Genomic DNA, 13,072 nt, shown 5'->3' on the forward strand with positions numbered 1-13,072 from the left:
GTCTATTGTGGAGAATGTTCCATGTGCATTGGAAAAGAAAGTATACTTCGCTGCTGTTGGGTGGAGTGTTCAGTATACATCTATAAGATCAAGTTGGTTGATTGTAGCATTTAGATCTTTCATGTCTTTGTTCAGCTTCTTTCTGATGTTCTGTCCTTCACCGAAAGTGGTGTGTTGAAGTCTCCCACTACTACTGTGGAGCCGTCTCTCTTTTCAGTGCTGTTAGAGTTTGTTTTATGTATTTTGGAGCCCTGTCGCTGGGTGCATAAATATTTATTATAGTTATGTCCTCCTGGTATTTTGATCCTTTAATCATTATATAGTATCCTTCCTTATCCTTTGTGGTGGATTTTACTTTAAAGTCTATTTTGTCAGAGATTAATATTGCCACTTCTGCTCTTTTTTGAGTGTTGTTTGCTTGATATATTTTTTTTCCATCCTTTGAGTTTTAGTTTGTTTGTGTCTTTAAGTCTAAGGTGTGTCTCTTGTAAGCAGCATATAGACGGATCGTGTTTTTTTATCTTGTCTGCCACTCTCTGTCTCTTTATTGGTGCATTTAGTCTATTTACATTCAGCATAATTATTGGTAGGTATGAGTTTAGTGCTGTCATTTTGATGTCTTTTTTGTGTGTGTTTTTCACAGTTTCTTTGTTCCACTTAATTTTCTTTGATGAGTCGTTTTTCTTTATGTATTTTCTTTTCATTTTTTTCATTGTTGTTGAGTTTTGTGTTTGCTGAGTCTTTATGTTTTTCCAGTTTTTTATTTTGACTTGTAGGATTGTTAGTTTCCTTTGTGGTTACCTTAATATTTACCCCTAGTTTTCTAAGTTTATACCAGTCTTTTATGTCTTTATATCACCTTGACTTCCTCTCTATATGAAAAATGTATGTCTACATTTTTTAAGTCCCTCTTTTTTTTTTGTTTTAATGTTGTCATCTTTTGCATATTGACATCTGTATCCCTGTTTTCAGTGTTTTAGCTTTGATTTACTTTTGTGAATTCCCTATCTGGGTTGCTATCTGGTTGCTCTGTCCTGTGTTCTAGTCTTGGGTTATCTGATGTTACTGATTTTCTAACAGGAGGACTCCCTTTAGTATTTCATGTAATTTTGGTTTGGTTTTTGCAAATTCCCTAAACTTCTGTTTATCTGGAAATGCCCTGATTTTGCCATCATATTGGAGAGACAGTTTTGCTGGATATATAATTCTTGGCTGGCAGTTTTTTCTTCAAGGCTTTATATATGTCATCCCATTGCCTTCTTGCCTGCATGGTTTCTGCTGAGTAGTCCGAGCTTATTCTTACTGACTTTCCTTTGTAGATGACTTTTCGCTTATCCCTAACCACCCTTAAAATTCTCTCTTAATCTTTGGTTTTGGCAAGTTGGATTATAATATGTCTTGGTGACTTTCTTTTGGGATCTACCTTATGTGGGGTTTGATGAGCATCTTGGATAGGTGTCTTCTCATCTTTCACGGTATCAGGGAAGTTTTCTGCCAACAAATATTCAATGATTCTCTCTGTATTTTCTGTTATCCCCACCCCCCACCCCCCATTCTGGTACTCCAATCACTCGTAGGTTATTCTTCTTGATAGAATCCCACATAATTCTTAGGGTTTCTTCATTTTTTTTAAACCTTTTATCTGATTTTTCCTCAAATAAGTTGGTGGCAAGTGCTTTATCTTCAGTCTCACTAATTCTGACTTCCATTGCCTCAATTCTGCTCCTATGAGTTTCTATTGAGTTGTCTAATTCTGAAATTTTATTGTTAATATTCTGGATTTCTGATTGCTGTCTCTCTATGGATTCTTGCAGCCTGTTCAATTTGTCATTATGATCTTCTGTAATCTTTAATTTCCTCTATTGCATGTTCTGCATTTTGCTTAATTTCCTTCCTAATTTCTTGAAGAGTTTTGTATATTAATCTTTTGTATTCTGCCTCTGGTAATTCTAAGAAATTTTTCTCCCCTGGAAAATTTCTAAGTTCTTTATTTTGGGAGCTTGCTGAAGCCATCACAGATTGCCTCTTTATGTGATTTGATATTGACTGTTGCCTCTGAGCCATCAATAAGTTATTATATTTGTTTATTTTATGTTTGCTTACTGTGTCCTAGCTTCTTGTTTTGTTTTGATATGCCCAAATAGGCTGCTTATATGAGCTAGTTTGATTATTGGCACCTTTGAAGCTCTAAATGTCCTGTCACCAGGTGGTTAGATCTGTTACTAGGTATGTGAGCTCAGGAGTCCGCCCACTCCTCCTGTATGGATTCAGCTCAGTTGCCTAGGTAGATGGCCACCAACTGTGTGGTGTAGGCTCTCACTTACAGTCCTAAACAGGCATGGGTGATTGGTGTAGGCACAGGCATCTGGTTGCAACAGCGGGACACACTCTGAGCAAGGCAGGGGGCTGACGGCCGCCCCTGAGTGTCCAGGAGGAAGGGGTGTCCCTGTTCCCTGGAATGCATAGGTGGGTGGGTTTTGCAGCCGAACTATGACCCCCTAGCCGTTGGCTATAAGGACTTGGGGGGGGCCTTCTTATTCATGGACGCCTATCGCAGGTGGCTAGGTGGCGTGGGTGAAGCCACCAGTCCTCACGCCCCTGATGTGGGTAGGTGAAGACCCTGCCTAATGGGCAGAGCCATGTCAATTGTCAAGAACCTGCCACTTCACAGCTGAAACAGTTGAAGTTAGAGTTCCGGTATATACCCTGTTGTACTGTGGTAATGAGGGCATACGCTGTAGAGATGGGCCCACAGAAGTCTGTGCAGGGGGAAAAGCACTCAAAGTCTGTGGATCCCTTATGCCTGTGCATAGGCAAAGGAGCTGTGCCTTCCCTGGGTTCCTGGCTTAGGGGAGCCAGCAGTTTATTTTTTCCCCGGTTTGTTAATTTGTTCACTCTCCAAGGCTGGGAAAATGGCTCTGGGCGTGTGACGGATGCTACTTCCGGCCCAGGGGATTCGGCAATTGCTGAAGCTGGTCCAGGACCCAGTGCAAAGCAGGGAGCAGGGAGCAGGGAGGTAAATGGGAGAGGGGTTTTTTCCTAAGAGGGGTGTTTCTGATCCACGTAGTAGGCCGTAAGCAATTACTTATCTTTCACCAGATCGAGGGCTGCTTCTCACTGGTTCTGGGTGGCCATGTGGACTGTCTGGCACTGGGTCTCTCCAGGTGTGGAAAACATGCCTCCTGAGCACGGCTGCTTGCCTGCCTCACTGCTCACCCACGAGCTGCTCAGGCCTGAAGGGCTCAGGCTCTCGCCAAGTCAGGTCAGGCAACTCCTTGCTGCTTATGAACCATCTCTCCCTCCCTCTGCCACTCCATCCAGTTCCTCAACTCTGCCTTTGATGTTCAGGGCTCCCAGATTTCCATATATAATCGAATCACTTGTTTTTTCAGGTCTTTCTTGTAAGAGGGTCCACCGGAAGCATCTGACTACTCTGCCATCTTGGCCCCGCCTCTCTCGTGTACTTCTTAATGGCTCCCACTGTTTGTTGACTTCTTAGCCTTTAGATCTCATCTTAGACTGTCTCCAGAAATCCTTTCCGTCCGTCTTCCCAACTCCAAACCTGGGTTAAGTGTCCCTCCATTAAGCTAATAAATTAACCTGACCTTCCCCTCTCCTAATATTGTTGCTTGTTTAATGGTCTCTTTCTCCCAATGAACAGCAAACCTGGTAAGGCCAAAACCAAGAAACCAAGCCACTGCCATTGTGTTGATTTCTACTCATAGCAACCCTATAGGACAGAGTAGAACTGCCCCATACTTTCCAAGGCTGTAAATCTTTATGGAAGCAGACTGCCACATCTTTGTCCTGCAGAGTGGGTGGTGGGTTCAAACCTCCAACCTTTTGATTAGCAGCCAAGCGCTTTAACACTTCACCACCAGGGCTCCTTCTGGTGAGGTCAGGTAGCAGTGTATCCATCACCTGGTGCCTGGTACACCGGAGATGGTAATAAATATTATGGAAGGAAGGAACAATGGGCTTCACCAAGAAAGGTGCAGTAACTAAATGACTTAATGTTAGGGGTGGGCTCCTTTTTCCTGGTGAGGAATCTAGCAGGAGTTATCACAGGTGGGTTTCTGGCTAACTGTCAGAAATACACATCAGTGCTCTGAGCTGTGTTTTCAGTAGTGGAGGCAGCACAGCCGAGTCATTTGCACTCTGGTTCCTGTTCATGGTTTTCATTTCTTCAAAAGTAATACTGAAAAGCATATGTAAATTGAGATTATGATGGGTGAGTGATTAAAGGGAAAACAGATTGGAAAGTAGAGTTGAAGCATGGTGACAATCTGATGGAAAGTTCTGCTGCAGGCAGTGGTGCTTAGCATTATAAGCCAAGTCTCACCCAGCCAAATGACCTTCCAGAGAGGCAGCCATGTAACAGGATGGGTGCTCTATCAGGATGGCTTTTGGCTGCAGGTAACAGAAATTCAATCCAGCTTGAACAATAAAGAGATTGATTTTCTCAAGTAACAGGAAACCCAGAGATAGGAGGTTCAGAGTTGGTTGACTCAGTGTCTCAACAATGTCAGTGAGAACCCAGGTTCCTTGCAGCTCTCAGCTCTGCCTTTCTGGGCCCTGGCTTTGCCCTTAGGCTGGTAGCAAGATGGCTGCTATAGTTACAGGCATCCCATCCAGGACCTCCATGTGCAGAGAAATGAGAGAAAGTGTCTCCTTCAGTCACTGGCAAAGGGAGAAGGGTTACCATGATTGTTCTAGATTAAGCATCTGGAGTAGATGGAATAATATTGAGTGTCACCTCCAATGTCCACTGTAAGTGCCAAGACTTCTAAGCCTCGGACATCCCCCAGCCTATGAGTCTTAAAAGTTCTTTCAACCTGCACCAATAAATACAGAAAATATGGAGTGAAACCCTTTGTTGTCTGTTAGCTAATATCGTAACGCCTTAGAAATGATCATAACCAAAGGGACACACATAGAACAGGGAACGTTTCCAGGGCAGAGGAGGAGATAGAGCCTAGAAGGAAAAAGCTAGGAGAGCTCACCAAAGACCAATTCCAACATTATGCAGTCTTTCTAGAGTCTGCCCAAGCCTCAGCTATCATGAAATTCCCTCCTTGCCCCTGAGGGTTAAACCACCACCCCCAGCTAAAGAAATACTGGTTTAGTTTTAAATTTAGCAATATCCATACATTTATGATTTACAGTGTAAATGGTATATACGCCAAGAAATCTGGAATCCTTCAACCAATCAGTTATGCTTCCCTTTTTTTTCCTCCTTCTATGTAGACCTCACAGTGTTAGGACTGTGCTAAATGAGGTCACAGTCTAACTACAATATTAACCCTGCAAATCTGTTCATTTTCACGTGAGCACGCTCAGGCAGGGTATAGAATGTGTCCAATTGAGAAACTATTACAGATTCTGCAGTGCTGTGATGGGCTGAATCCGAACAGGGAGGGGTGTGTGTGTGTGTGTGTGCGTGTGTGTATGTATGTGTGTGCGTGTGTGTGTGCGTGTGTGCGTGTGTGTGTGTGTGTGTGTGTGTGTGTGTGTGTGTCTTTAGCCAGGAAATCATTTTCTAAAAGGAAGTCAGGCAGTATGTATCACTTAAAAGGAGAGGTTATGTGATTGCATTTTTAAAGGAAAAAAAATGTGATTTCTGTCGTCCAAGTTTTAAAATGCTACTTTTAAAGTTTCTGAACATTAACTGTTTAATACTTCCTACTAACTGTGACTTTGTTTTTTAGCGTTTTCCCTACCCAGTATCCCTTTAACTTGTTTTCTTTGTGTGCTACAAACATCCTTTTGTGTTTTTTTAAATATCTAGTTTGCATTATTAAAAATATACAGAAAAGTATAAAGAAGAATATAGGGAACACCCATGAACTCATTACCCAATTTAAGAAGTAAAACATGAACTGTTTCTCCGTTTCTGGGCTCTGCTTAATTCAGCATGTAGAAAAGCACAACACAGATGTTAAACATTCTGTGTAAAGGCCTAATCACCACCCCACTCATAGATGTTCAGTTTCAGAAAGCATGTGTCTCCACAGTCATGCCTGGACATGTGGTTAACGCTAAGTAGTCTAACAGTTGTTCCCCAGGTAACTCCTAAAGCTGTTCCAGATCATAAAATCTATGATGTTTTACAAATTTATATTTTATCATGCTAGGTTTTGTGCACAAAAACTAGATGACTTCCCCTATGTAATCTACATCAAAGGTATTTTTCAAAATCTCCTTATAATGCCTTACCGGTGGCTTTGCCACACATTGTTTGCGTGTTTGAAAACAACCTCTGACTAAATTATAAATTTGGAGAATATGCTTATATCTCCAGTCTCCAGTCTTAGAGAATTCAGACGCAAATGCTATTTTAATTTATTCTGCAATTGTAGACTCTAAATATTTGACCCGTTCATTGAATGCCAGAGACCTGACTTTACTTGTCTGTGGTTTGGGCTCTAATTTAAAAGCAATCAGCCATGTTTGGATAGTGTTTGAAATATTTGTATTGTATCCATGGAAAGGAGGTAATACTTTAATTTCTCAAGAATCCCATTTCTTAAATGGGTTCTGGCTGCCACAATGGGATTTCCTCGCTCTGCTCTGTTTCCTCACGTTGCACCTCTGCTCGTGTGAATGCACACGCTGCTGCATCCAGATCGCCTCAGTTCCACTTTGGGAACTGGGTTTCTCCAAGAAGTCAGGCATGCAGAATAGCAGTTTGCTCATGGTCCACAAGCATGTATTTATCACTTGAGGGCCCCCAGACCCACAGTCTTATAGGGAGACAAACAGGGAACAAGTAGGTAAAGTGTGGGTAGACCTTTAAAGAAAATCTGTTGATGGATAAAGCTTGTGGTGATTATCTGCGAGGTTGCTCTAAGTATGTGAGCTGCGCCCTCTTTTTCCTGACTCAGAAAATAAAATTTTTTTTTTTAAAAAAAAAGAGCTTTAAGAAAACATTTTGCAGAGCACAAGTGCCGAAGGTCTGTACGTATTCCAAGTGCATAGAAGTGAGGAAGTTTACAAAGAGAAGGATAAATCATTTTATTTAGATGTTTTATTGTTTGAAATGTTGATTATCTTTTCATTTGGAGTGATTAGTATTTCTCCACATGCCATTTTACCGATTGTTAAATGCGAGAATTCATTAGTATAATGAACCCTTATCATTTTCAGGATTATTTGAAATGAACATTAGTTCAGCTCCTTGATGCTGAGCATGTCAAGTTTTCCTTTCCTTTGTTATAAAATCTGTTTTTCTAATATTCACTGTAACAAATGGGAGAGCTTGGTCATTTTCCAAATTTCATTACCAAATGAATATCATTTACTACATTAATTACATTGAATGTTTAATGTAATTCTCTTCCTGTGTATGTTAGCCACTGGTTTATTCTTTAGGCTGTGTGTACTTCCTTTCTTCCCACTGAAAGCAGAAAATATGTCTAAACTTGCTTCTCTCTCTGTAGGACAGTCGGCCCAATATGTCAAGACCTCTGATCACTAGGTCCCCTGCATCTCCGCTGAACAACCAAGGCATTCCAACGCCAGCACAGCTCACAAAATCCAATGCACCCGTCCACATCGACGTGGGCGGCCACATGTACACCAGCAGCCTGGCTACCCTCACCAAATACCCTGAATCAAGGTAATCTGAAAGCTGACACGTCTGTCCGTCATGTGTTTGATGATCTGTTTCTCCTTTGACCAGGACAGCTCTGGGGCCTCTCCAAGGCTGGGGTTAGGACATAAAAACGCTGTGTGGGACTACCGCGTTGCAGAGCTTCTCTTGGATGTAGCTGTCATCTTCTGCAAGTAGAATTTGACCCACAGCTTAGTCAAGTACATGTAAAAACATCACACCAGAATGGAGCTCTGTGATATTTCACTCTACAAAGACCTTCCTATTTCTTACTGTTTTACAAAAAGAAGGATGGTTTCTCCCATCCCTACCTTTCTTCTGTCCTCTTCTTTGAAAACACTTTTTTACAAATTTTTATAATTTTATAGATCAGTTGGCCCACCAACTTGTGAACTAGAAAAAAAAGTATATTAAGAGAGATTCTTATCAGTGCGACAGTATATTTCCAACAGCATGCGAAAGTCCAGGAAACCAACATAGTCTTGTTAATAAAAAAAAAAAAAGAGGAGAGGGGGTTGGGGCATGGAACTTATGAAGCAGCTCAAGCCACATAAAAAACATGAAGAGGAAGTGTTGTCATACATAAAGCGTATGATGCGGGAGGATGGTTTACAAATAGACGATGTAAATTTATGCTTGCGAGATATCCCCTCCCACAGCCCTACCTGCGCCTTTCTAAAGGAGTTCCAAAGAAATCATTTACTTTGCACACTGGGGCAGCCCTCTTGGCTCTGCCCCAAATTTGGGGACTAGAATGGAATTTACCTTCACCAGCTCTGCTGGCGGGTAGGGGAGGAGGCATGAGCTCACGTGGGCTCATTTCTTTGCTTGTTTCTGCTCTTAGGAAATGAAAACGCGCTGCTTAGACTTCAGAAACACAACCCGTTGCATTTTTTAAAATGTCTTACAAAGTCACAGATACTGGGTTGCTTACAACCTAAAGAGGTTGCAGGGACCTAGAGGTCACTGTCAGCTTGATAACTGCAGGAAGACTGTTTTCTTTCTTTCTTTACTTTCATTCTGCTACTTTATATTTTATGAAAGGATGTGAACACTGGGAAGAAGAAAGATGAAATATTATATCTCTTGATTTCCAGATTTAATTTCTATAATCAAAATGAAATTATTTTTAAAATATATTTCTAATCAATTACCAAAAAAAAAAAACCATGTATTTTAAAATGAAATTATCGTATCAATCAGTTGTTAGTATTACTGAGTCCTCACCTTCCCTAAGTGCATTATCGTAGATGCTACAAAATCATGTTACAGTGATGGCTATGTTTTCCAAGCGTATACTTAAATACATAGTGTTCTTTAAAAAACAAAACAACAACAACAAAACACCCGTTTCCACCCCTTCTAGCCTTTCGCTAATATCAGCATTAACAACAGAAAATCACTGCTGCCTCTTCAGATGTACCCTTAATTCTAGAGGACAAGTCACAAAACATGCAGGAGAGTCAAAAAGCATATACCTCAACTGCAGCAGAATTCACCTGTCTGGTGGCCTTTTGCTTCTGTTCGCTTTATGTTTGTTTGAAATAATAGAGGTTTCTGTGTGTGTGTGTGTGTGTGTGTGTGTGTGTGTGTGTGTGTGTGTGTGTGGTAAAACTATACATAACAAAACAATTGCCAGTACAACAATTTTTACATGTATTATTCACTGACATTGATTACAGTCTTCATGCTGTGTAACCATTATCACTATCCTTTTCTGAATTATCCCCCCATTACCATAAACTCAACTCTCCCTACCTCTAAGACAAGGGGAAGTTAATAATCACACTATTTATGTGTGACGTAAACAATAGGATTTTTTTTAGTCTCATTGCAACTAGATGAAACTCTTCGCCCTGACGAGTGGCCGGCCAGAGTTTTGCCCTTGTGGAGCTCTCTGGTGTCACTTGGCCTGTCGACAGAGGTAGAAGGTAGAGGGCTAGATGCTCCACTTATCCAGTTCCTCTCTGGAAAATAATTGACCACTTCATTCATTTTGGTACTGGATATCATTAGATAAAGACCTCAAACAGTGTCTCATTTGGAGATTCTTCCTTGGTCCACCTATTCATGCATATTTCTAAGAATCTACTTTTTGTCCCACACCCTGAGACGTGCATCAGATTGCATGGATTTCAGTGTTATCTATACCTCCACTCTCATAGGTAGCCACTAACCACATGTGGCTATTGTGCACTTGAAATGTGGCCAGTCTCCGAACTGAAGCATCCTGTAAGTGTAAAATAAACACCGGGTTTTAAAGACTTAGTACAAAAAAAAATTTGTGAAATATCTCAATAATTTTTTATATTGATTTCATGTTGGAATGATAATATAATGAATTAAATAAAATAGATAAAAATTAATTTCACCTGTTTCTTTTTACTTTTTTAATGTGGCTACTAGAAAATTTTAAATTATGCATGTGTTTTACTATTTCTATTGGGCAACACTGAACTATACACAGATGTTTAGAAACTAATTTAATTAAGCCCACCCATCCCCCAGTTTGATATTGTATATACCATAAATTGAATTTCTCTTTCACCAACTGAACTGAAAAAGATAGAGTTGTTCATATTCCTTTTTCAACCTTTCCTTGTGCTTCCTTGTCACCAGTGGGCCAGAGTATCATGGAAGTAGTATCAAAAATAACTTCCAATTCATTAGTCCTGTGTTTGAATGCTGCCTCTGCATTGTTATTTGGCCTTGGATAGGTCCAGTTGGTGAGCATCTGTCTTCTCTCCTATAAAATAGGCACAAATATACCTTCTTGCAAAGTTACCAGGAGGATTAACTGTGATTATGAAAACTACGTCATGGCGTCATGGCGCTATACTTGACACATAGTATTGCCTTATACTTCATCTGCCACACCCAGCAATGGTTTCTTTTCAAACTGCCTTTCATATCCTAGACCATGGAAACAGTCTTACTTCTGGACCCGTCTCAAGGGACTCGTCGTCTGATCTGGTGGCCTCTTGCTTCTTTTATGTTAAATACCCTACCAAGATTGTTTTTGCTACCCCATCACAGACCTGCTGAGGAATTTCAAGATCATTTTTATTGTTAGGAGATATTTTTAAGCATATGTCAAGACTCTTTGAAATGAGTCTTACAAAGTTACTGTATCTGTTTCTGTTGCTTATACCTAAAGTAGATGACATTGGTCAGATAGCACTGGTATAAATGTTGATTGACCACTACATGTTGCTTTACTTTCTCCTGTTTTGTTTAAGTAATTGAATGTTCATTTCAAAGCAACAGTCAGTTGCATGGGACTCATACACAAATTTTAGTAGTCAAAGATACAGAGAAGAAATTGTTCTTCATATTTTCCTCATAGGTGTAAGGTACTCCTTCTAATTTCTGAGAAAATCTCTTGCATATCATTTATTTGGGATAAACCCTAGGAAATTATGTTGCCTATGACCACAGAATTACAAGTAACTCTAATTCTTGGAGTTCTTGGGTGGCACACACATTTAAGCATATGACCACTAGCTGAAAGGTTGGTAGTTCGAACTCACTCAGAGGCACTTCAGAAGACAGGCCTGGCGGTCTGCTTCTGAAAGATCACAGCTTTGAAAACCCTGTGGAGCAGTTCTACTCTGCACACATGGGGTCACCACAAGTTGGGATTGACTTGACAGCAACTAACAGCAACAATTTGTAGTGACAAGCTGTCTTAAAAGACTATAGCATCTTTCTCTAATTTCAGAGGGCCTGCAAAGAACCTTTACTCCATTTTTCAATTCTGTCTCTACTTGACCTGCCCCCTTGTCTAAAGACCGCCTTTAGAAGATCATCTGGAAGGTGGTATGATGGGCTACACAGCTGAACATTAGAAGCACCTGGGGAGCATTAAAAAAAAAAAAAAAAAAACAGGCCCCGGCCCTGCCTCAGACCAATAAAATCAGAATCTCTGGGCTTTTCCTAAGAAGTCTTGATTTTTACCCTCTGGCTGTGAACAACACCGAGATGTATGGTCCCTCCAAGTGAATATAGGCTTCTCCTTTCTGCTTTATCATAGTAGCCATTTCACCAAAAGAAAATATCTTTTGATCTTCATTTAATTGCCAAGGTTGTCAGTGGCTCCACTGTGTGTGTGTGTGCATGTGTGCGTGCGTGCGTGCGTGCGTGCGTGTGTGTGCGCGTGCACACGTGTGCGTGCCCATGAGGTTTTTTTTTACTTGGCTAGTAATCCCTGAGTAGTAATTGAATAAGTGCTAGGCATTGGTGGTTGAGTGACAGAATTCTCACCTCCCATGTGGGAGGCCCTGGTTCGATTCCTAGCCAATGCACCTGAAGTGCAGCCGCCACCCATCTGTCATTGGAGGCTTGCGTGTTGCTGTGATGCTGGACAAGTTTCAGCAGAGCTTCCACACTAAGACAAATTAGGAAGAAAGGCCTAGTGATCTCCTTCCAAAAATCAGCCAGTGAAAACCCTATGAATCACAATGGTTTGATATGCATGGGTATGGCACAGGACCTGGCAGCATTACATTGCTTTGTGCATGGGGTCACCCTGAGTAGGAGGCTGACTTGCTGGCAGCTAACAACAAGCGCTGAGTAGTGATTCAATAAGCTAACTGACTTGTACATTTCACAACAAGGTTAATCACTCACATTGTTAGCCACTTCCATCATCAAGTGATTTTTAAGTAAGGGGACTGAATACTGTAACTAAAGTAAGGCAGTCCTCGGGTTACGAACGTCGGACTTACAGACAACTTCACCTTGCCCTTTAATGATATGTAAATTTTCCCTGACTTTGAAACGTTTGACTCAACCCCCACTCAACAACAAATTCTTCATCACAGTCACCTTCACTTGCTGCTCATGCAGCTTTTAAATCACTGAAACGGCTTCGAGCCTTTTCTTTCTTTTTTTTTAATTGTACTTCAGGTGAAAGTTTACAGAACAGTTTCTCATGAAACAGTAGTACACGTATTGTTTTATGACATTGATTAACAACCCCACGACATGTCAACCCTCTCCCTTCTCAACTTTTTTGTTGTTGTTGTTGAAAGTATACATAGCCAAAGATACACCATTTCACAAATTTCTACATGCACAGTTCAGTGACATCGACTACGCTCTTCCAATTATGCTGCTATTCTCACTTTAGATGAAGGTTTACAGAACAAAATAGTTTCTCATTTAACAGTTAGTACACGTGTTGCCCTGTGACAATGGTTAACAACCTCACTACACATCAACACTATCCTAGCTCAACCTTGGGTTCCCTATCACCAGCTTTCCTGTCCTCTTCTGCCCTCTAGTCCTTGTCCCTGGACTGCTGTGCCTCATTAGTCCCATTTGGTTTTATGGGGCTGTCCACTCCCCAGCTGAACGGTGAACCTCGGAAGTGACTTCACCACTGAGCTAAAAGGGTGTCTGGGGGCCATACTCTCGGGGTTTCTCCAGTCTCCTTTAGGCCAGTAAATCTGGTCTTTT

The 13,072-nt window shown here is 41.0% G+C and overlaps 1 protein-coding gene across 3 annotated transcripts in view; it reads left to right on the forward strand.

Annotated features, from left to right (window-relative positions):
- The window catches only part of KCTD1 (potassium channel tetramerization domain containing 1), a 106,068-nt gene that overhangs the window by 46,804 nt on the left and 46,192 nt on the right, over positions 1 to 13,072 (forward strand). For all 3 annotated transcript variants that reach the window (XM_004387760.2, XM_023741857.1, XM_004387759.3), the window contains one exon: positions 7,440 to 7,618. In XM_004387760.2, coding sequence (XP_004387817.1) covers positions 7,455 to 7,618 — 164 coding nt within the window. In that variant the 5' untranslated portion in view covers positions 7,440 to 7,454. The remainder of the gene's footprint in view (positions 1 to 7,439; positions 7,619 to 13,072) is intronic.

This window comes from Trichechus manatus, unplaced genomic scaffold, assembly GCF_000243295.1.
Source record: "Trichechus manatus latirostris isolate Lorelei unplaced genomic scaffold, TriManLat1.0 scaffold00193, whole genome shotgun sequence".
NCBI classification, from domain to species: Eukaryota; Metazoa; Chordata; class Mammalia; order Sirenia; family Trichechidae; genus Trichechus; species Trichechus manatus.